The sequence below is a fragment of the Perna viridis genome, chromosome 14, assembly GCF_037379345.1.
Source record: "Perna viridis isolate PV_CMFRI_1.1 ecotype Kerala chromosome 14, ASM3737934v1, whole genome shotgun sequence".
NCBI lineage: Eukaryota > Metazoa > Mollusca > Bivalvia > Mytilida > Mytilidae > Perna > Perna viridis.
The window spans coordinates 25,799,443-25,821,003 of NC_142458.1; the positions used below are offsets into that span (position 1 = coordinate 25,799,443).

Genomic DNA, 21,561 nt, shown 5'->3' on the forward strand with positions numbered 1-21,561 from the left:
ATTCTGAGAACATTAGATATTTTATTTAAACACTTCTTCACATTTAGTCTACCATCAGTCATTCAAATTATTATTGTCCTGAGTCTTATCTTTGTTTCCACAATTCCTTTTCTCTAAACTCCTTCTTTACCTGATCCACAATAGGTGTCAGATAAAGGGTGTCCTGTAAGTAAATAGTAACAGATATACAGTTGTGATGAACATGTATGATTTGCCCCAATGCCCCCTTCTTGTGTTTTCAGGTCGGTGCACAATTCATGAGACAACCTTTAGGGTCACAATAGGGAATTTCTATACTGAAATTAAAGCATATTTCTCTTTGGGAAAAGGACCCAAATTATGACCCAAAAATAAGTGTTGGAAAATAACTGGCCATTCAAGTGTGACTTTGGACATTTGTTACCACCTTTTATCATGGTTTCCAGATGGTAACATAAGAACCAAACCAAGGGTTTTATCCCCTGCTAAGTTCATGTGTAAACATTTGATTTGATTGAAGTACACCTTACACATTGTATGCAACATGTGCATGTGCATTTTGTACCACATAAGCTGAATAATAGACTTATGAATTTTTCATAGATTTTGGCAGAAAAAAAGCTCTTGTGCTTTACAGAGAAAATGATCAGTCAGTAAGATCAAAGGAAGCTGTCAGACAAAAACTAAAACTGTCAAAATAAAGTTGCAAACCAGCTTAATATTACGAATATAATAATAATCAGGGTTCAACACTAACAGTGGTCCTGGACCGTCCGGTAGTCCTGTGCCTACCAAATTTGAGACTACCTTGAAATTTTAATTGGTAGTCCTTTTGGCTACCTAAGTTCATTCTTAAAATTTTGATAGTCCTAAGGACAGGCCTGTAAACTAATTTTGAGGACTACCTAATTTATCTATCAGAATGTTCTGTAGGCTACCTACTGAGAAAAGTTTGTGTCAAAACCTGATAATAAAAGTTTCTTGTAGATTTACATGTACAGCCAAACTTGTCTAACAAAACCCTGAATAAACAGAAATCTGAACAGGTAATCACCCTGATGTGAAATGACCTACAGTTAACATGTAATCTTGTGAAATAAGATAATGGTGAAGACAGGTTCTACAGGAACTTACCTCTTCAAGTTTCATCCATTCGTCTTTGGGTAGGATGTCTTTATTAGAACTGAGAAGAAGAGCTCGGCTAATTCTAAATTCCCGTTCTGCCCTAATGTCATCGGGTAACCTTCTAAGGGCTTCTTTAACATACTCAGTTTCATAAAGGCAATCATCACGCATCAAACCTAGTGATCAATGAATATAGGAATGTATTTATTTCAATAATTATATAGGAAAAAACAAGAAATTGCGCACAATGTTATGCTAACTTTAAATATAGAATAATACAAATGTTGTTACTTTCGATTTTAAAACTTCCAATACCATTTGGAATAATTCGATAAAATGTGTGTAGAGATATTTCATATGATATTATCAGAGTCAAAATCCAAAGTACATGTAGCCAGCATTCTGTTTATCAGTAATCCTATTGTACAAAAATGTACACTGTATGACAGTTTTGGAGTTGATTTGGACTTTTTGTTTTGTAAAAACCTAGTAGTGTGACTATTCCTGCTGGTGTGTGATGTCCTTTTCATTCAAAACTCAAAGATCTGATGAAGTCACATCACTCCCAATGTTTTGACAGATATTTTTGAATATCTTGTCATGTACGAGAGATAGAAAAATGTCTGTAAACAAGATCAAAGGAATCAAAGTGTTGATAGCACTGGTGGTTTTTGATTCTTGTGAAAATTGTAGAATGATTTCAAAGATTATATGATATCAAATAAACTTGTGATCATAAATTGCATTTTAAATACTATTAAGAACTGTCATTTTTTATATCTATAAACTGAAAGTCAATCCATACTACTGATCCAACTTCACACACATTTACAAATTTTGTTCCATTTCATCTTTTCCCCAATTTTAAATCTATCAAAAAGTTGATGTACATTTGTGTTCAATAGCTATAAGTAACAGAGTATTCATCCTACATAACAATTCTACTTAAATAATATCAATATCAGCTTAAGAATATAATTTCCATAACACAAGATTTTCAAAAATTAGACACTTTACCAATTTGAATTTTCCCGCCAAATTTACTTGGTTAAAATCAATGCTCTTCACTTCATGTTTATAAATGGTAAAATATTAATGATAGGATGGCTAATTTGACTTATAAATGTGTTAAAATGAAAATATTTAACATATTTTACCGTTCCAGACACATTATTACAAGAAACAAATTCCCTAAATGTCAATTTATTACTAAATATCTTTCAAGGCCAAAAAGGAGTTCCTCAGATTTTGAGTTGATATGAATACTAGATCTTAATTTTATTTGCATAAATAATAGAATATTATTGAGGTGATAAATTGCAAGAAACATATTTACTTGTTATAAAAAAGGTATTGAATGATTTGAAAGGAATTACATCTGGACTATATTTTTGTGTAGCGTTCAGAAATAGTAGGGAAGTTCCAGTGATGGACCGATGACATAAGGTATTTTGATCCTGAAGGATGAAAAACCAAAAAAGTACAGATAACCAATAAATAAAGAGCACAGCATGATAAGATTGTAACATGGTGAACTCTGTTCTGGTCTAAAAAAAAAAAAAATGTGTTTCCGGTAACCCGACCGACCCTAGTTTGTGCCCACCAACCCTAACTTTTTTATGGCACCAGAGGAAAAAAATTAATCTGGTATTTCAAAGTTTTCTGTCACCGATTTGCATTTTATTGTATTTAAATCGCTCTACGTTGTGGAGAACCATCATTACAGCAAGAATGCTAAGGTGAATGCAAGTGCGAGTTCAGTATTTGCAATCAAAATTGTGAAATGTCAGCACTTGGAGGCTAAAAACCTACCAATCATAGTTCTGTGATTAACCTTGATTCACTTATGACCACTAGGACTTATCTGTATAGACGATCTACACCCCCTCCACAATAAAACGTACCTACCTACCCAAATATTGAAAATGGTGTTACCAGAAACACATATTTTTTTAGGCCTCACTTGAGACAACTGTGGACATGATATTAAGTTTTCTGACACATTTTAACATATACATGTACATTTACAATTCATTATGGACAGAACTGATTTAGATGCAATATTGTACAAAACAGGAAATTCAATTACAGCTAAAAACTGTTCTGTTCTAATGGTGCCCATCAAACACCTATGCTATCAACCCTATATAAAAATGTATACATGTATGTTCCACAAAGAATCATCAAAATCAGACAAACAATAATTACATGTATAAGCTATTTCCATCAATTTTAATCAAAATCTCTATTTTACCAATTAACAGAGATCTATTTGGTATTTTTGTCTCCCTATAAATGTACAATGTAACTCAAAATCCACCAGAGATATCTAAAATCTGATTGGAAAACAACAGACAGGTATTTTAGGGGGCAAATCAAAGCCCTTATTTTTTTAAAACACATGCATGTGCTGTCATATCCCCATTAGAACAAAATAAAATACATGTATAAATGCAAGTTGATAATTAGTAATATTGTAACCATTAATTTCATACCTAATTGTGGGAAGTATGATTTGTAGTAAGCCCATCTTCTAAATGCACTAAACCATCCAGGAGCTGTAAAAAAATCCACCATTTAAAAAGTAAAATATACATTTGTACATGTAACTGTGCATTAACAGATAATGTCTTGTGGTTTTATTCCTCTTTGTGCAGTCTGCACATTAGCCTGTTTAGTACATTTTTTTACTTTAAACATGTACATGAAAAATTACATGATTAGTTAAAATTATTTCACAGTATCAGCCTCTGATTTTTTTTCTTTTACTTGATATCTACTGTATTGAAGAATTTGGAAAAAAAATTAGGTACATATGAAAATCAACTTTCCTAATCAGTGACTGCCAATTTAGAAAATGCTTTTGTTAAATCATACATGTAGTTTTGTTAAAAACTTTCCCACACCGGAATTTCACTTGCTCCATGGGACTGAAACCCTAGAACACTGCAGATCTGATCAATAGGGGTTAAAAGATACTCTGAGGTAATGAAAAATGAAGGTATTTTTTCACACTTATGGAAGTACTTTGGATTTAAATTGTGGGAGATGAAACAATGAAAATCTGTAAGTGTTGTTTAAATCGCAAAATGTAAAATTGTATTGTATTGGAACTAAAATGATATATACTGTATTGTGAGGTCACTGTATTGTGTCAGCCCTACTGATCAGATACATGTATCAAAATATGTTGTGTTGTATTGTGTTGCCATCTGTATGATATGGTCCCAACATGTACAGTGATTTTAAAAGCTATTTTTATTGCAAAAATTTGCTGACAATTGAACTCACATGTAACATGTACAAAATATGATGTATTTTATGGTACATTTACAATATACATGTACTCATAAAGTGTGCAAAGTTGAAGAAAACAAAATCATTGACCTGTTCTCAAGTTATCATCTGGAAACCTTTGAGGGGACAGACAGACAAACATTCAACTTTTAGAAGGGTGTCACATCAAACATCATAGTTCACCACTTTGTGTAGTCTCTGGTGAAAATCAGAGGAAATTACAGTACTAGCTTCCACTTAATTAACTTGTTGGTCTATCCTTGCATCTTAAGAAATATTTGCAACTCATTTGTCAAGTAATGACTTTTTAATCTCTTACAGAGCAACTAAAATGATATAATAAAAAGCTGCACTTTAAGCACGATACGCTTGTTGCTCTTTCAATTTGTTGTTATGCTTTTAATTAATTAATATGATCAATAAGACATACTGTGAGCCCTGTCAAATACCCTTTTCCCCCAGAAAAGTAAATAAAAAATGCACAAAAAATTTGGCACTATCAAGGCTACCTCAAGTTTAACCAAGCCTGTTGTCTTGATTTTTCACCCATACATTTCAATCTTGTTTAAAACACAAGTTTCTGACCAGGTTACCAAGTACCTTTATATTTTTTAGTCAATCATCATAGCAAATGGTCTGTTTTAAGGTAGTAGACCAAAGGTACCCCCCAAAATTTTCCCATAATTCAATTTTCTTCAAATTTGTACATGATATAGCACTAACTGTGGCACATCATTTGTCAGATTTTTTAGAGAATTCACTGTGCAGATTTTGAACAGTGAAGACTAATATATTGCTATTTTTTTTTTTTTAATCTGAATCATTGGCCAAACTGAACCATATCTGGTATTTTAGGGTCATTTTGACAATATATTTAAAAAATTAACTGAATATTAAGTCATATACACTTTAAAAGGAATAATATATCAGATTTAATATCAATTCCATTCTTTCCATTGTGTAGAAGAGATACTAGGCTTTTAATTTCCCAAAATAACAAAAAAGGGGGGTCATTTTCAGCGATTGGCTTACATGAAAACCTCTATTTTGCCAAAAATTCATAATTCAATTTTCATACAAAACTGATATTATATGGACTATTCATATGCAAATCAATAAATTTTCAGAAAAATTCACCATATAGTTTTTTTTTAATGTTTTAATGATAGTAAGGTAAGGCATTGAAATATTTTTTTTCGATAATTAATCATTATGGTTAAAATCATGTAAATATTCAATAAGGTTACCAAGTATCATATTATGATGACTTATATTGAGGAAAGAGCATTGCCAGGCACAGCTTGAGTCAACTACTGTTGCAAATTAATGTCACACAAATATCTATACTTCTGCATGAAGGGACAAACTTATATGCTAAACGTAGTTCAATGCTGGATACAGTCATATGCTGAACAAAGCAACAAAATGAAAACAGAAAGCTTAAAGTCTTATAAGGAAATAAAGAAAATGTATACTTTGTTTAACTCTAAAAGGTTAATAAGAAGTTATAAAAACTGGCAATGTCATTGGTTAGCCATACCGTCTCATAACCGAGATCATTTCATATTTCAATTTTAATATTGTATCAAAAGGAATCTTGGTTTGTCATAAAAGGTATCATTTCAAACATTTTCCCACCTTATAAAATATATTGCTCAATGTACTCATTTGAAACATTTAATCAATACTTCAAAAGAGCAGAGTTACTGGGGCTGGCATCTTTGTTCTAGAAGTTGAACCCTTTCTTGGAGTTATTTCCCTTTAACATCAGTATCACTTTGAAGCTTGCATATTAGGAGTCATTTAAATGCTCTAGTTACTTAAATCCTTTCAATTTGCATTACCTCCCTTACCCCAGGTCTAATACCTTAAAGGATTTTTCACTAGATAAAATTTCCTTGGCCGTTTCCACCTTATTTAAGGAGTAAAACTTCATAACACAGAAACATAAAATATGACATTTATACAAATTAGATTGGAGCATTCTTCAGTAGATATGAACAATTCACAGTCTACGCGAAACTTTCTTTTTTTACTGGTCATTCGGACCTGTAAAGCTTACTGTTTTTCTGGTCCAAAAAAACTTTTATTCATTTAAGTGATAAGAAATTGGTTATTTCATGGTTACTGAATATTCTCCTTTAATAGTGTTTAAGATTTTGTTTAAGCTTCTGTGGTGATTAGTAAAAAATTTAAAAGATATATTCCAATATGTGTCTTTTATTTTTAAGCCTTTGACATTTACATTTTTGTACTAGTAGTGTCTGTGATGTCCGATCATGAAATGAAGTTCCACAGAAAGTTTTAAGCTGAACTGTTCTAGTCTATATGTAATGATTCATGGGGATGAGAGAAGGCACATATTCCAGTCTTTTAGCAAAATAAATTTTCACTTGATTGTTTTATCAAAAATAACTTTGAAATGTGCTGATATATTTTTTGTTTGTCAGTCAATTTTCTTTTAATCTTAACTGCTTTGCCGGGTACTGCACCCTCCGTATACCTTAAAAAGGACATTTTTCAACAGTTTCATGCACGACCAGCCATTTGTATTTTTCAGGGGAAACAACTCGATGACGGATGTACAATAAAACTTGAAAACAAGGTCGGGATATCAGAGCAATCTTTATCGAACTGGTAGCAATTTTATCAGATTTGACCGAAGGTCCGACGAGTTTCGTACAGATTGAGTGAAAGTGTTTTTGAGTAATTGTGCGAAAACTTCAAAATCTCCCTTATTTTAAAGTATAAAAATTCATAACATGGAAACGAAAAATCTGAAATTTATAAAAATCAAATGGGAACTTATGTCAATAGATATAAACAATTCACCATAGTTTCATAAAAGTTGGTGAAAGTATTTTTGAGTTATTGTCCGAAAACTTGAAAACCCCCCTTTTTTAAGTAAAACAATTCATAACACAGAAACAAAAAACCTGAAATTCATAAAAATCGAAAGAAAGCTTACATCAATAAATATGAACAATTCACCAAAGTTTCATTAAAGTTGGTGAAAGAGTTTTTGAGTTATTGTCTGTATACATGTACCATAATACGTCTTGTTTTTGACGGGTGTATAAAAACTAATTATGTTTCCTTCTATTATAACGAAATGGAGTTGCATTCCAATTAATGTGCCCATGTTTCAAGGTACCCGCCATAACCTGGAATGTTGGGCTAACCCCATAAGTGCAAATAATTGTCATCTTGTTAGGCTAATTTTTATTTTGCTTGGTCATCTCCCTGCAAGACATTTATGCCAGATTTAAAAAATGCCTCAACGAATGTCATGAAAAAGAGCACTGTGAAGCGTGGTGAACTCTACAGTTATTACATGTACTTTATAATTTTCCTTTGGCTTAAGGTTCCCCAATATATTAACAGAAAAACAGCCATGTCCCGGAAGTAACAAAAAGTGACTGTCCTTACGGAGAAAACTCATCATTTCCTTCAATCAAATAAATTAAAAATTGAGGTTAAGATTACATTTCAGTAAAAATAAATGAATCATTTCCGATAGTTTTTAGGTCTTTTACTTTTTTAGTACTTATTTAAAGAAGTGAATGTGATGTTGTAAACAAATTCAGGAAACACATGGATGTACATGTATCTCCACTGTTCCACTGTTGCTGTTGTCAAGAACCTAACCTGCCTCGGAAAAAAGTATAACTCACACGGTTTTGTAATATTTTTACTATTTTGACGAACCTCCCACACTGGCCACAGACAGGACACGTGTGGTAAAACTCAGTGCTTGCTGATTTAGGCAATACCTACTCCATATTAATCTGGACTACACCCCTACAAGCCTGGCAACCGTGTGAGAAACTTGCACACATTTCTTGCCATAAATATGACAGTGGAAGTCGAAACTGTTCAGTCCAGGTAGTAAAACTCAAGTCGATTTGAGTTTTTGTAAATTATTGAATTGTACAACACATGTGTATGAAGCGACGTTAAGCACAATTACTTGTACATTACCTTTAAGGTACATAATGTAAATGATGTAGTGTATGATCAAAATCATGAATTTACATAACATGCGAGTTCTTATTTCGGTTCATATCTTCGTGTGTAGCCCAGTAAGACGTTTCTGAGTTTTAGAGTCGATACACATGGCCCTGTTAATTATCAAAAATGTTGAAAGAGACGACTACGTTCACTTAAAACCAAGATATTTAATAAAATGTTCTTTTCTGACCTTGCTTCGCTGCTCTAGCCGCCATTGTCCTCCAATTTAAACTGTACCCACTGGAATGATGTTTGTTAGTAAGAGCCGAGGATCGAAGAGTAAGGTGAAAATTAAACCAGTATATTCTTTTAAGCCATAATCCAACAAACAAATTCAACACCGCATTGTACTGCGAATACACAACGGACATTTAAAGCATGAAGGGTAAAAACAAAATCACTGAGCAACAGTAAAAAGAAATAGCCAAAAAGAAAATTCCTATAAAAAAATGGCTGATATCAAGGAAAAAAAAACGGAAATCAAGATATGCGAGCAGAAATCAAATTTTAAAAAGAATATACATTGTACCTCGTCGAGGCAAAAATTAATTTTTTGAGTATTTTGATTCTACGAACTTCTTCTTTCTTCAAAATAAACTTACATAAGTATGTATCATCATGTAGCCAAATGTCTCAGCTTTACAATTGTACCAAAGCCGAAAAATTGCTAAAATTGGTGAATTTGGCCGATTTCCGTAGTCAGAATTTATCCAAAAATGCAAATATTTGGATTTTCGAATTTTCATTTTTGAAAAATCTTCCTTGAAAATTTCTTTTTTGTGGTTTATTTATGTAGAAAATAGAATTATCTATCGAATGATACCAAATTGGGGACGTTTCAGTTGAGCAATAACTTGTAGAGTAGAATTTATCTGACTTTTACGGAAAATTCGAAAATCCCGTTTTTTCAATTTTTGGATAAATTCTGACTACGGAAATCGGCAAAATTCATCAAAAGGACCTCAGAATTTTAAATTGTGATAATACTAAACAGAAAATACCAAACAAGCCATTTTTACTGAAGCATAAACACTCTAGTGGTTTTGACTGAAAAATATGCCAATTTAAGGGATTTTTCGGCGGGGTAGGGGTATATTATTTCATTTTACCCCTAAACTCTAAGTGTTACCGCAACTTTGTTGGTACCATTGTAAAGCTGAGACATTTGGCTACATGATAATAATAATGTTAAGTTTATTCACAAATGCTATCCCAGGAAGACTTAGACCAAATAATTTATGTTTATCTTACTTAAATATAATCATAAAAAAATATGAAGCAATATGTATCACATCAAAGTTACCTGAGAAAGTTTGCACATTTAGTTGTAAAATATATCAGAAAAAACACTGAAATAAAAGGAACACAAAGGCTGCCGTGTGGTGTGAGGATTAATTTCCTCGTCGTTCATTGACGACCCACGGGTGGCCTTGAGGTGACATTTGTTATATCCATTCTCGTTATATTTACAATTTGAATCAGAAATTACGATCTTGTATGCAATTGCTGTGTCGGCTGAATTAGACTACCATATTGGTGAGTTCTTACTGGTATCTGCCTTTAAGATGTTGAAATCTGGTGTCTATATATCTGTAACTGCGTCTCTTTTGTTGGGCGAACGCCTCTAGTTGCTAAATGGATAATGGTACAGTCTGTGACTGCCTGGGTTGTATGAAGTACCTCTAAGTCTTGGTTAATGTTTGGATGGGCATCATGCACATTCTTCTTAATTGATCTTGCTGAATTGTCCTACCAATTTGGGTCCTACAGTATAGAAGTGTTCCATAAAAAAGCGGCATGCTTCAAACATGTATTATATCACAAAATCGGTGACCGATGTTGTGTCGGGTACGTTTCAGTTCCAATATATTTTAAGTGCGTTCATCCACATGTCCTCAACTTGGTGTTGTGGTACAAGTGGTAGAACCCTTGCTTGTCGTCCAAGCTTTTCTGCCTTTGTGTGTTTCCCCAAATACATTGAGTAAAGTGAAAGAAGCAGCCCTTAATTGTAATTTCAGAAAAGGCAGTTTGTGCTGTATTGTTGGTTGTCTGCTGTAATAAACATGTGTTGCACATAAGTATGTTTGTCGTTGTGCTTGTCACCCTCGCTGTCAGCCTAATCTTTGGAAGGCTGCATGCCTCGAGGTACCACACGGAAACTGGAACATCATGATTCCAAGATGAACCACAGGATCTCGGAGGAGACTAGGCCCCAAGATGCATGGTATGCAAGGTCAACCGATGAATGGACATGCCCTTGTACCTGCAAACCTAGCCCACAACTATGGGTTAAACATGTGCAGTCGGTCAGGAGAGGATCGCCAGCTTAGAACGGCAACTCACTTAGGAAAAGAAATACTCTGATATAAAAATTCGGGTAGATTTGACTTGTCAGCTTTGGATTAGCGGCCAATCTAGAGGAAGGAAACCTTGACAACATGTTTCTGACTCTCCAGGTTGGGGAGTTTTGCACATGGCTAAAAACCTTGCATAGTAAAAAGAACTTTATTACGGAAACAGAAACAACAGATACTCACATACATGAATTACGGAAACGACCCAAGGGGGAACGTATGACGTGGAAGCACCCATCGAACAAAATTTATTTCCAGGGATTGCGAGTTGGAACGTGCGGACATTATACGTGAGACAAGAAAAGCAGTCCAAGCTGGTAGGGAGATAGACAGATACAATCTTGATTTGTTAGGCCTCAATCAGGAAGTCAAATGGACATATCCAGGTGATGGAGAAATAGTATGATAGATGTAAGAGGTTTCCGAGGGACTGATACATGTATATCATCTGACCACCAATTTGTTGTTGCCAAAGTTAAGATCACATATCAAGGATTACTAGACAAGACCAGGCCATGAACAGAAGGTACAAAATTAGGAGATTGAAAGATCCAAAAATAAGCAGGGAATTTAATATCAAGCTGAATAAAGCCTCTAAGCAAAAGCAGAAAATGATGACGGCTCCATGGAAACAACATAGGAGATCCTTATTTAACATCATTTGTAAGGAAGAGATAGGTTTTTCGAAGAGATATGGTTATGAGGTAATACAATTGAGGCAAAAGAAGAACGTAAAATAGCTAAGATACAATTCAAACAGACCAAAACAAGATCCCAAAAAGAAAGATTGACGAAAGAACATACGCATATAAAGAAAGAAGTCAAGAGAAAAAGCAGCTAGTCATGATAAGAAAAACAATATCAAACAACTAGCATCAAAAGCGGAAGTTGCCATGGCCAGGAATGACAACAAAACAGTACATAACATCACATGACAATAAGGTAGAAAAAAATACACCAAAACCAGTAAAGAATAAAGATGACAACATTATAATAAGATAAGAACAACAGCTTGAGAGAAGGAAAGAGTACTTTGCTGAACTACTGAATGGAGAGCAAATAACTGATCCTACCGGTGCACCTGGTCCATGCTCCCAGTTTTTAGTGGAGTCCGAGTTGCTTATTGGCTTTTGTTACTTTGTATGTATGATTTTAGTTACTTTATGTTCTTTGTTGTGTATGTCTGTTTTCCATATCTGATCTTTGTCCCTGTATTACATTCTTTTGATTACCGCTATAACATTGGTTCCCTTGATTACTCTTACTGAACTACTGAATGGAGAGCAAATAACTGACTCTCATGACTTACCACCTTGAGGACAGGTCCTGTTACAAAAGACGAGATTACAAAGGCATTAAGAAAGATAAGAAATGGAAAATTCACATGACCAGAGCACATTTCACTTGAGGTCTTGATGAGGATTAAACCTGAACTCACATATGATATTCTGAAAGGTCTGTATAAAATCATGTTGGAAAAGGAGAATGCTCCCGGGGAATGGAGTTAAGGACATATCATCAAACTAACAAATACCGGGTACTTTCAGAAACCGTCAGAACTGGAGAGGAAACCAGCTACTGTCTCTACAAATTAAAGTTCTTGTCCGAGTGTCATTTGAACGTATCAAAGGAGTAATTGATGCAGTCATCTGTGATGTGCAAGCAGACTTCCAATGGGGCAGATCATGCATAGTTGAAATGGTTGATAGACAGACTCTCTGGAAGATACTGCGTTATTGTGGTATTACCGACAAGATAGTAAAGATCATAAAAGGGTTACACAAGAACAAAAACTGCCAGGTCACCCACAGTTCTACACCCTCTCAACCTTTCTACATGCATACAGGGGTATGTTAAGGTTGTCACATATAATCTTCCCGATTTTTATCAAATGGATCATCCATGGAAACCTGAATGACACCCCCTAGAGGTATTCAATGGTCACTCCCTATCAAGTTAGAAGATCTGGACTTCGCGGATTATATGAACTTATTATCCCACAACTTCCAGCATATGCAAGAAAAAACATCAGCTTGCACGAGGCAGCCAAAGCAACTGGATTGATTATCAATATTAATTAAACAAAGTCCATAAGAAGTAATGACCAGAATAACTCTACAATTACCTTGATGAAAAACCAATCTCAGATGGCAATAAGTTTACCTATCTGGGCAGTATTTTTTCAAAAAGGGGCCGCTGATGAGGGCATCAAGGAAAGTCTAAGAAAGGCCAGACATGCTTTCGTAACATTAAAACCTATCTAGAAAAGCAAAAACATCAGCTTAAAAACAATGTTGAGAATATTCGAGACCAACGAAAAATTCGTACTTCTTTATGTCTTTATGGATCTTGGATCTGGAAACAGACACAGAAAACAGGTCATCAATAGGTCATCATTAACAAATGTATGAGACAGATCCTTCAAATCAAATTGCCAGAAAAAAAGTCATAAATGCAGATCTTTGGAAGAGTACTGGACAGATTTTATTAACAGATACCATCAAGAAACGTGAATGGCAGTGGATCGGACACACCTTAAGACATTCGCATAACAACATTACAAAACAATCTCTGGAATGGAATCTCAAGTCAAGACCGACAACCACCTGGAGGCGGATAACTGCTACAGAGCTGCTGTCATGCAACTTGTCGTTGGGCGAGGCAAATATATCAGACCGTAATAGATGGAAGACAGTTGTGGATGCACTTTGATCCACTTGGGGATTACAAGAATAGGTCAGGTAGGTCAGGTGTTGTTGTTGCTGTATCGTAGTCTATGAATACGGTGTCTGGTCGGAGTTGTAACTGACAATTAGTTATTAATCCTGGATTATGATCATATTCGTTTAATTTGGAAATAAAATTTATTGACAAAAATGTTAAAATAAACAGTGAAGGATAAATATCAAACTTTCTAAATGACGTAATAAATTTTATTGCATCATGCATTAAGCTTAATTAATTGGCATAATTTTACTGTATTTTCATGTCAAGTTTGTTGCAAGTTTCAACAAAACCATAAATGATTTGGAAAATAGTGATGTATGTATTTTCAGTTTTGCCAGATTTGTTTGTCAGCTCTTTCACTATCTTGACTATTTTCCATCAAGTTCGAAATTATGAATTAAATCTCCTCTTAATTGGAATGAATTATTTCTAAGAGAGGCACTCCTCATGAAATTGTCGACCGAAAGTGTTTGTCACTCTTTAGCATTCATTCTTTTTTGTATTTATTTATTCATTCATTCATCATTTTAATTATCCATACATGTGGTTGATGCTTTGATGTGTCCATACTGAATAGTGGTGTTTTCCTTTATGTTAAACACTGCAGAAATTGTGAGCAATGTTTATTACTGGTATTTCACTTTGTTGTGTATTGCTGCTAGGCTTGATGAGCTGTATCACAGGCCCTAGGCTTCTGTCGTTACTGCTTGTTTTAGCTCCTCAAATCTATCAATCTTTTAAATAATGCAGTATATAGGCATACAATCGAATATATGAATGAATGATACATTAATTTTGCATTTTATGTGTGAAAATAACACGGCCTTTCTGGGTGTACATTGCATGTTACAAATATGATACGAAATTCATGGCCATGAGTATCAAGAATTTGAATATACAACATAATCAGGTGAATTTTGTTGATATTTATAAGTACAATTGTAATTTTTGATTTATCTCCCCTTTTACTAGGGTTAGCAACTTTTGATATACATTGTACAAGTCATGGCTGTTCTAACCATAAGTAGTTACACACACAAGAAGGATATATAACGCTGCGGATAGGTATTAAAAGTGCTTTAGTTGTCTAGTTTAATGGGCTCAGATGGTGTACGGCTCTCTCGTATGTCAGTGGAAATATAAATGAATGAAGTTTTTGAATATCGCACTTGTCAAAGTGAAAAGTGGTAAAGTTTTCTGCTATTTTGCATGAGTTAGTGGAGGGGTCGATCCCGGTACACTTTGGTAGGCAATTTAAGTGAAATCGTGAATTGTAGGTATTCGGTAATATCAAGGATTTGCTGCAATGAGAACAATTACCTGACATTATAAACGTAACTACGTTACCATTGTTTATGCAGCGTGATTGCAATGTAATGTTGTCTTGTGTACACTCTTGTTAGTTTAAAAATGCAAGTTGAATAGGACATGTATCTCAGCGAAGTATTAGCCGCATCACAATCCCATAGATTCAAATATTGGTGCCGTGACATATGGAGAAGCTAAAGGCCATCAGAGGCAGACACAAAAGCGCCGTCACCAGATTAATAAATCGAACAGAGAAAGATTATGACGAGAGAACGCGGTCAATGTAGCTGATCCAGTCATTGAGAGAAGCTATAGGTAAAGAAACATGTACAAGAAACTGAAACATTCAATGAATATGAAAATTTCACACCAACTGCATCATTTTATACAGTAGCTAAATCAAACGACAAGAGAAATCACAACAGAGGTAACCAGACTAGACACAATAAACCCAAGTCATGCATATTTTGCAATGAGTATCACTCTGCATCCGATTGTAAAGTGGTTGTTACGAGTGGAAACCGCTACGCCATAATTAACCAGAAAAAACATTGCTACAACTGTTTTGGGAATCATAAAGTTTTGGAGTGCACATCCAAGTATTTGTGTCGTACATGTAACAGGAAACACCACACTAGTTTATGTAACAACCAAATACAAACAGGAACCGTAAATCAAGGAGAAACATGCTCAGCCAATACAGCCACTGTTAGTACCGGTAATAGCATAGAAAACAATCAGCCTACAACAGCATTGTACTCATCAATGCACTCAAGATCCAACGTGCTTTTCAAAACAGCTATTTCGCCGTATGGTCAGGAGGTCTATCCGCATCCGCAAATATATTACTTGATGAGTGCTCACAGAAAACATTCGTTACTCAAGATTTAGCTGCATATTTACAATTGAGACCATGTGGAACCACTAATATCAGCCTACCTGTTTTTGGAGATATAAATAGAAAAAACTTGTAATTTAGATACCGTAATAGTTGACCTGGGGACAGACGCAGGTAATAGAATTCCCATGGAAGTATTGATTGTCCCCATAATAGCCACAACTCTAGACAACACCATCAATGTCAAAGCTTCGACACTACCTTATTTGAGAGAATTGAAACTAACCCATTCCTTATATATACAATGACGACAAAGTCCCGATTTCAATGTTAATTGGTGCTGATTACTATTTGGACATAGTGCAAGGCCATATAGTTCACAGAAAAGGACCGACTGCCGTGAAATCCAAGTTGGGATATTAACTCTCTGGACCAGTGCACACAGTATCTACAACCGAGGTTATAGCGGTAATCAAAAGAATGTAATCCAGGGACAAAGACAAGACATGGAAAACAGACATACACAACAAAGAACATAAAGTAACTAAAATCATACATACAAAGTAATAAAAGCAAATGAGCAACTCGGACTCCACTAAAAACTGGGAGCATGGACCAGGTGCACCGATAGGGTAAGCGTCCTCTGCTTTTCTAGAAACACCCGCCAGGGAGTTAACCCATCTGATGAAGTTAAAAACACAAAAACAAAAGATTTCTTCGAAGAGTATGAACACAAATCTATCACATTTAATGATGATGAAAAATGTTGTACAGCCAAATTAATTGCCATGGAAAGAAGAGTTTGAAGAATTGTCCACAAACTACGGTATCACAAAACGTAGAACTTTGAATATGATTGATCGCCTAAGCAATGATCGAATTATGCTACGCATCAATGGCGATATTATTTCTGATCAAACGAAGCGCGGATTTATTGAAAAAGTCGACACAACTAAAATACAATCTCACAAAGTTCACTACATCCCACACCCTGCTTTGAAGAAAGACTCTTCGACCACATTAATACGCATCGTGTATGATTGTAGTTGTCGAGAATCGTCAGAGAAACCAAGCCTAAATGACTGTCTCATGTCAGGGACGCCTATGTTGAACAATTTGACTGGAATAATCGCTAGATTTATAGTACATCCTTACGCAGTGTCTACAGATATAGAGAAGGCTTTCTTGAATGTCAATCTACATGAAGAAGACGTAACCAAAGGAGAAAGTACGTTTTTCTCTGTGATTTCCGTGTTGCCGTTCATTCTTTCCATTTTCAACCTCAAATTTATTTCCGACTTTGATATTTATTTACATAACATGTAAAAGTAAACAGTAGAAATTGAAAATAATTTTAATAATTGTTTTATTGTGGGTCTAGCATATCGTGGTCAACAGACAAAATTCGCTGACAACAATATGGATTCCGGACCATGTAAAATGCACTTCATCACACTAAAATATGATTCGGATGATTAAAAATAACTGATTAAGAAAGTTCTGACAAATATGTACCTGTATCACCACTTTATCTTCAATCATCAAGTCTGTGAATTAAGTTGAACATCTTTTTCAGGATTGCAGCAGCAGACGATGTAGATGTTTATTTTTAGAATTACGATAAGGCCGCAGCTTTCGACCACGGTTTAACAGCTTTATTTTCGAAGACAAATACATTTAAAAATAAATTCATAAAATTAAATTATGGTCCTTGCATGCGACCACATTGTATTTGAATAAAATAAAACATTTTTTAATCTAAAATGCGCACTTTTCCGTTACCGACGTTGATTCGGGCAATATAATAACCGCCTTTAACGGTCAGACAATATGACTTCTTGGCATATTTGAAGACTATGATATATTGTGTTCATAATTATTGAGTTATCTTTTCTATTGGTAAGGGCGTAAAATTCAGGATTTTGCAGGGCCGTTTTTCTTAAAAAGCGTTTTTACTCCTTTATCAGGCTTTGTGAGCCGAGTGACCCCAATAGTCAATTAATCACTTACCGTTTTCGAGTTGTTTTATTTGGCACTACCCGCTCGCCGTTCATGCTGAATGCCACTCTTATGAAACATCTTAGATTAGACCAATCAAATGCTGCGATGACTTAGAGAAATGATCTTTATGTGGACAACGTTTTATCTAGCTTTCCTGTCCAGCAGTCACTAACATTCTATAGAGCATCGCTGCAACTTTAAGCGGAAGCAGGATTTAACTTGAGAACTGGGGGATCAAACAATTTTTAGTTGCAATCCTTAGCAACAGCCGACAAATGCATTGACAAAGATAAAACTTTGAAAATTCTTGGACTCTGATGGAATGTTAACACAAACAAAATCATGTTTCAAAATAACATACCATTTAACGAGAATAGCATTTGTACCAAACGAGAGATTTTAAAACAATCGTCTAGCGTATATGATCCTTTGGGAATTTTGAGTCCAGTTACAGTCAGGACTAAGATTTTTATGTAATATATCCGGGAACAGAAATTCGAGTAGGACCAACCTTTACCGGATCATATCAAGTTGAAATGGTGTGAAATCGTCAAAGATTTAAAAACAGTCCACTTAAACATTGAATTACCGAGGTATTTATTTCACAGTGGATCAACAGAAAATAATTATCTTGAAAATTATAGTCTTCATGTCTTCAGTGATGCAAGTCAAAATGCTTACCGGGTATGTGCGTATTTAGTAGCAGGGAAACAGTCAGTACATGTATTAGTAATGGCAACAAATCTAGTTGCCCTATTAAAACGGATTACATTGCCGACACTTGAGTTAATGGGAGTAGTATTAGGAGGAAGACTACACTTGATTGAAAACTTAAATTTACACAAACAGACGGAGGCAAATTTCTGGACCGACAGCCAAAATCGTACCGTGGTGGATTACATCAACTAAACTGCTGAACAAATTCATAACGAAAAGGACAAGTGAAATTTGAAGAATTGCAAATGGAAACATAAAAAGGCATCCGAGAAAGGATGTGTTCAATATACCAAGATGAAGAAAGCTTTGATGATCGTATAGTCTTAAAGGAGCATCATTTAGACAATAAGAAACCCTGTCCTTATAGCACCCGAATTATCTTTTGGTGAAGACACCATAGCTCATTATCAGTTTATCAAGAATAAGAGGTAAATTATGCCTTTTCAATCTGTTTCAATGAGCTCCGTGAGGATACAGGCAAAAAAAATAGGCCCGAAGCAGCGCTATGTTAATTTTATCATCCATTTCATGTTCATCGCCTGAATATAGCTGAAATATTGCTGCTCTGGTGTTAAACCCCGACAATCAATCAATCAATCAATCAATCAATCAATCAACTGTTTCAATTAAAAAAAAAAACAAATGCAGACAGAAAAAGTGAGGCAGTACATAAAACATGACAAATATATCTTAAAAGATTCCCAGATTATGAAAAGACAGACTGAGGCAGTCAAATAAGAGGTATGAATAAAAGCAAAAGAAGATAAAACCTTGCTCCCCCAAAAGCAAACTTTGGAACATTTTTACAAATGCCAATGATGAGAAGTAGAGAAAAAGATGAATTATTGACAAACGAGACTAATTAGTAATAATCACGTCATTGATGATTTGACGAGATGCGGAAGCATAATAAGATTCGAGAAGCTAATATATGTAATGGTTTCTTAGACCCACAACAAATGTACGAAAAGAAGTGCTGTATCTCTTAGGTCTAGATGATAACTAAAAATATCATTGTTTTTATCTTTTATAATAATTTTTGAGATCCTTTAAAGACGGATGTATATTCTCAGCGCCATGAGCAACAGGAAACAGACCAATTCCTGTACAAAAGATTCAGTATCAGAAGCGTCACCTCTTCCATCGTCCTCGTCTGAATATAGCTGAAATATTGCTGCTCGGACGTTAAACCCCAACAAACAAACAAAAAACATTTTCCATCTCCTTGCAACCTGGGAACAATGAAAGTTAATGATCCTCCTCACTTTAATTAAGTCACCTTCATTACCACGATGAAGTGTTTGAAATAACTATCATAGCTAGAACTTTTAACACTGTTCTCTAAAGCAAAAAGGGGTTTGACGAAAAAATTCAAGACAGATAAAATAGACTGACGAAGGCGTCTCGTATACTCAATCTCTAGCCCATCTAAAGAAAGGCAAATTTGAGAAACCCCATTTACATGGGGCTGTAGACCGTATGTCTAATTTTTGCAATGGTACGGATAACTGTACTGTGATCGATAAGTAGGGTATCCTTCCCGGTTTTGCTAGTCATTGAAGTTACATTGCTTGTGTGTGTATATATATATATACACTGCACAATTACTTTATAATATCAAAATACATTTGAAATACAGAATTTTGAAACGAAGTCCAAGTTTTCCCGACCTTGTGCGCGTTATATAAAGTGCTGTGCTATCATTTAGCATTTAAATATCAATAGTCACTATCATCCTGGTCACACTGAATGGCCACCCGGTAGTACAACTGAACATTTAAATGGCTATTTTTTAACTACAAACTTCAAAAATTGTCATACAAAACTAGTCATATCATATCTTTAGACAAGCTTATACCGTGTTAAATCTTGTTTAGTATTTGTTTTCTCCCCCTACGGTGTTTGATATAGTTTATCGAAAATCGGCTGACAGAATTGTAAAGGTCAAGGACGTAACCTGACCGTTTGGTAATATTGACATTGTAGTTTCCGACTGATATATTGGCATTGTAAAAGTGCACAGAAGTGAGTCAACGGAAGCTTGAAAAAAAAAATCCACATTTGACGTCATTGGAGTATTTGGCATCTAAAAGTAAAAAGCAAAGAAGGAAAATCAATCATATTGAATTAAAGGACAATTTGCTTCTCAAATCAACGTAGTTACAAGACATTCAGATATTTCAATAACGATGTGTTACGAATGAATATATGCAAACATGTTTTTTTTTTTATTGTATCCAAACTCTTTATTTCGGTGTACGAGGCGGTTACACTTCTAACCCCTTTTAATTCATTATCTTTAAGTTCATAACACAGAAGCAGGTATTATGGCTTGGTCAAAAATGCATCTTTGCGTCCACTTATTCATGTTGTTTGACAGTGTAATGATTGAAATAATTTATGGTGTGAATATATTAAGTTAATTGTTTTAATTTAACTTATATGGAAGTTTTTAACTACATGTATTCATTCTCAATTTTGATAAGGAATGTGGTTCTCAAATGAGTAATCAACAGAAAATGATCTTCATTAGCTTTAACACTTGTATAGCGGGATTTAATCCAGTTGTAGTTGCATTTACTTACAATAACGATGGATGGCTCTCTTACGGTTTAAAACTATTTTTTATCACGTCTACTCCAATCGTTGATTGATAAAAAACTGTCTTTACCAAAGAGTAATCAAGGGAACAAATGTTATAAAACTAAAATCATACATACAAAGTAACAAAAGCAAATGAGCAACTCGGACTCCACTAAAAACTGGGAACATGGACCAGGTGCACCGGTAGGTAAGCGTCCTCTGCTTTTCTAGAAACACCTGCCAAGTTTTGTGATTTTTTAAGTGACCATGGTGTATCTGCTCAAGACGATACCACCACAACCCCACCTCGCATTATCACAGGATGATCCCACCTTTGCATTTATCATCTTACTAGATAAGACCATATAGAGTATTGAAAATCTATCATTATGGACTATAAGTAAATGAACCTGTCATATAAATGATATACATTCTTTGTTATTCTATTGATGGCATATCATTTTAGGTTTTTGATGCTATAGAAAGAGTAATCAAGGGAACCAAGGTTATTGCGGTAATCAAAAGAATGTAATCCAGGGACAAAGACCAGACATGGAAAACAGACATACACAACAAAGAACATAAAGTAACTAAAATCATACATACAAAGTAACAAAAGCA

At 34.6% G+C, this 21,561-nt stretch overlaps 1 protein-coding gene across 1 annotated transcript; it reads right to left on the reverse strand.

Moving 5' to 3' along the window:
• Nucleotide 1: 1 nt before the first annotated feature.
• Nucleotides 2-8,676, reverse strand: LOC148598777 (cytochrome b-c1 complex subunit 7-like). Its single transcript, XM_088560776.1, has 4 exons — nucleotides 8,603-8,676; nucleotides 3,600-3,662; nucleotides 1,114-1,280; nucleotides 2-163 (listed from the first exon to the last, which is right to left on the reverse strand). The coding sequence occupies exons 1-4, from the start codon at nucleotides 8,625-8,627 to the stop codon at nucleotides 86-88; spliced, it is 333 nt and encodes a 110-aa protein (XP_088416902.1). The 5' UTR covers nucleotides 8,628-8,676; the 3' UTR covers nucleotides 2-85.
• Nucleotides 8,677-21,561: the final 12,885 nt, after the last annotated feature.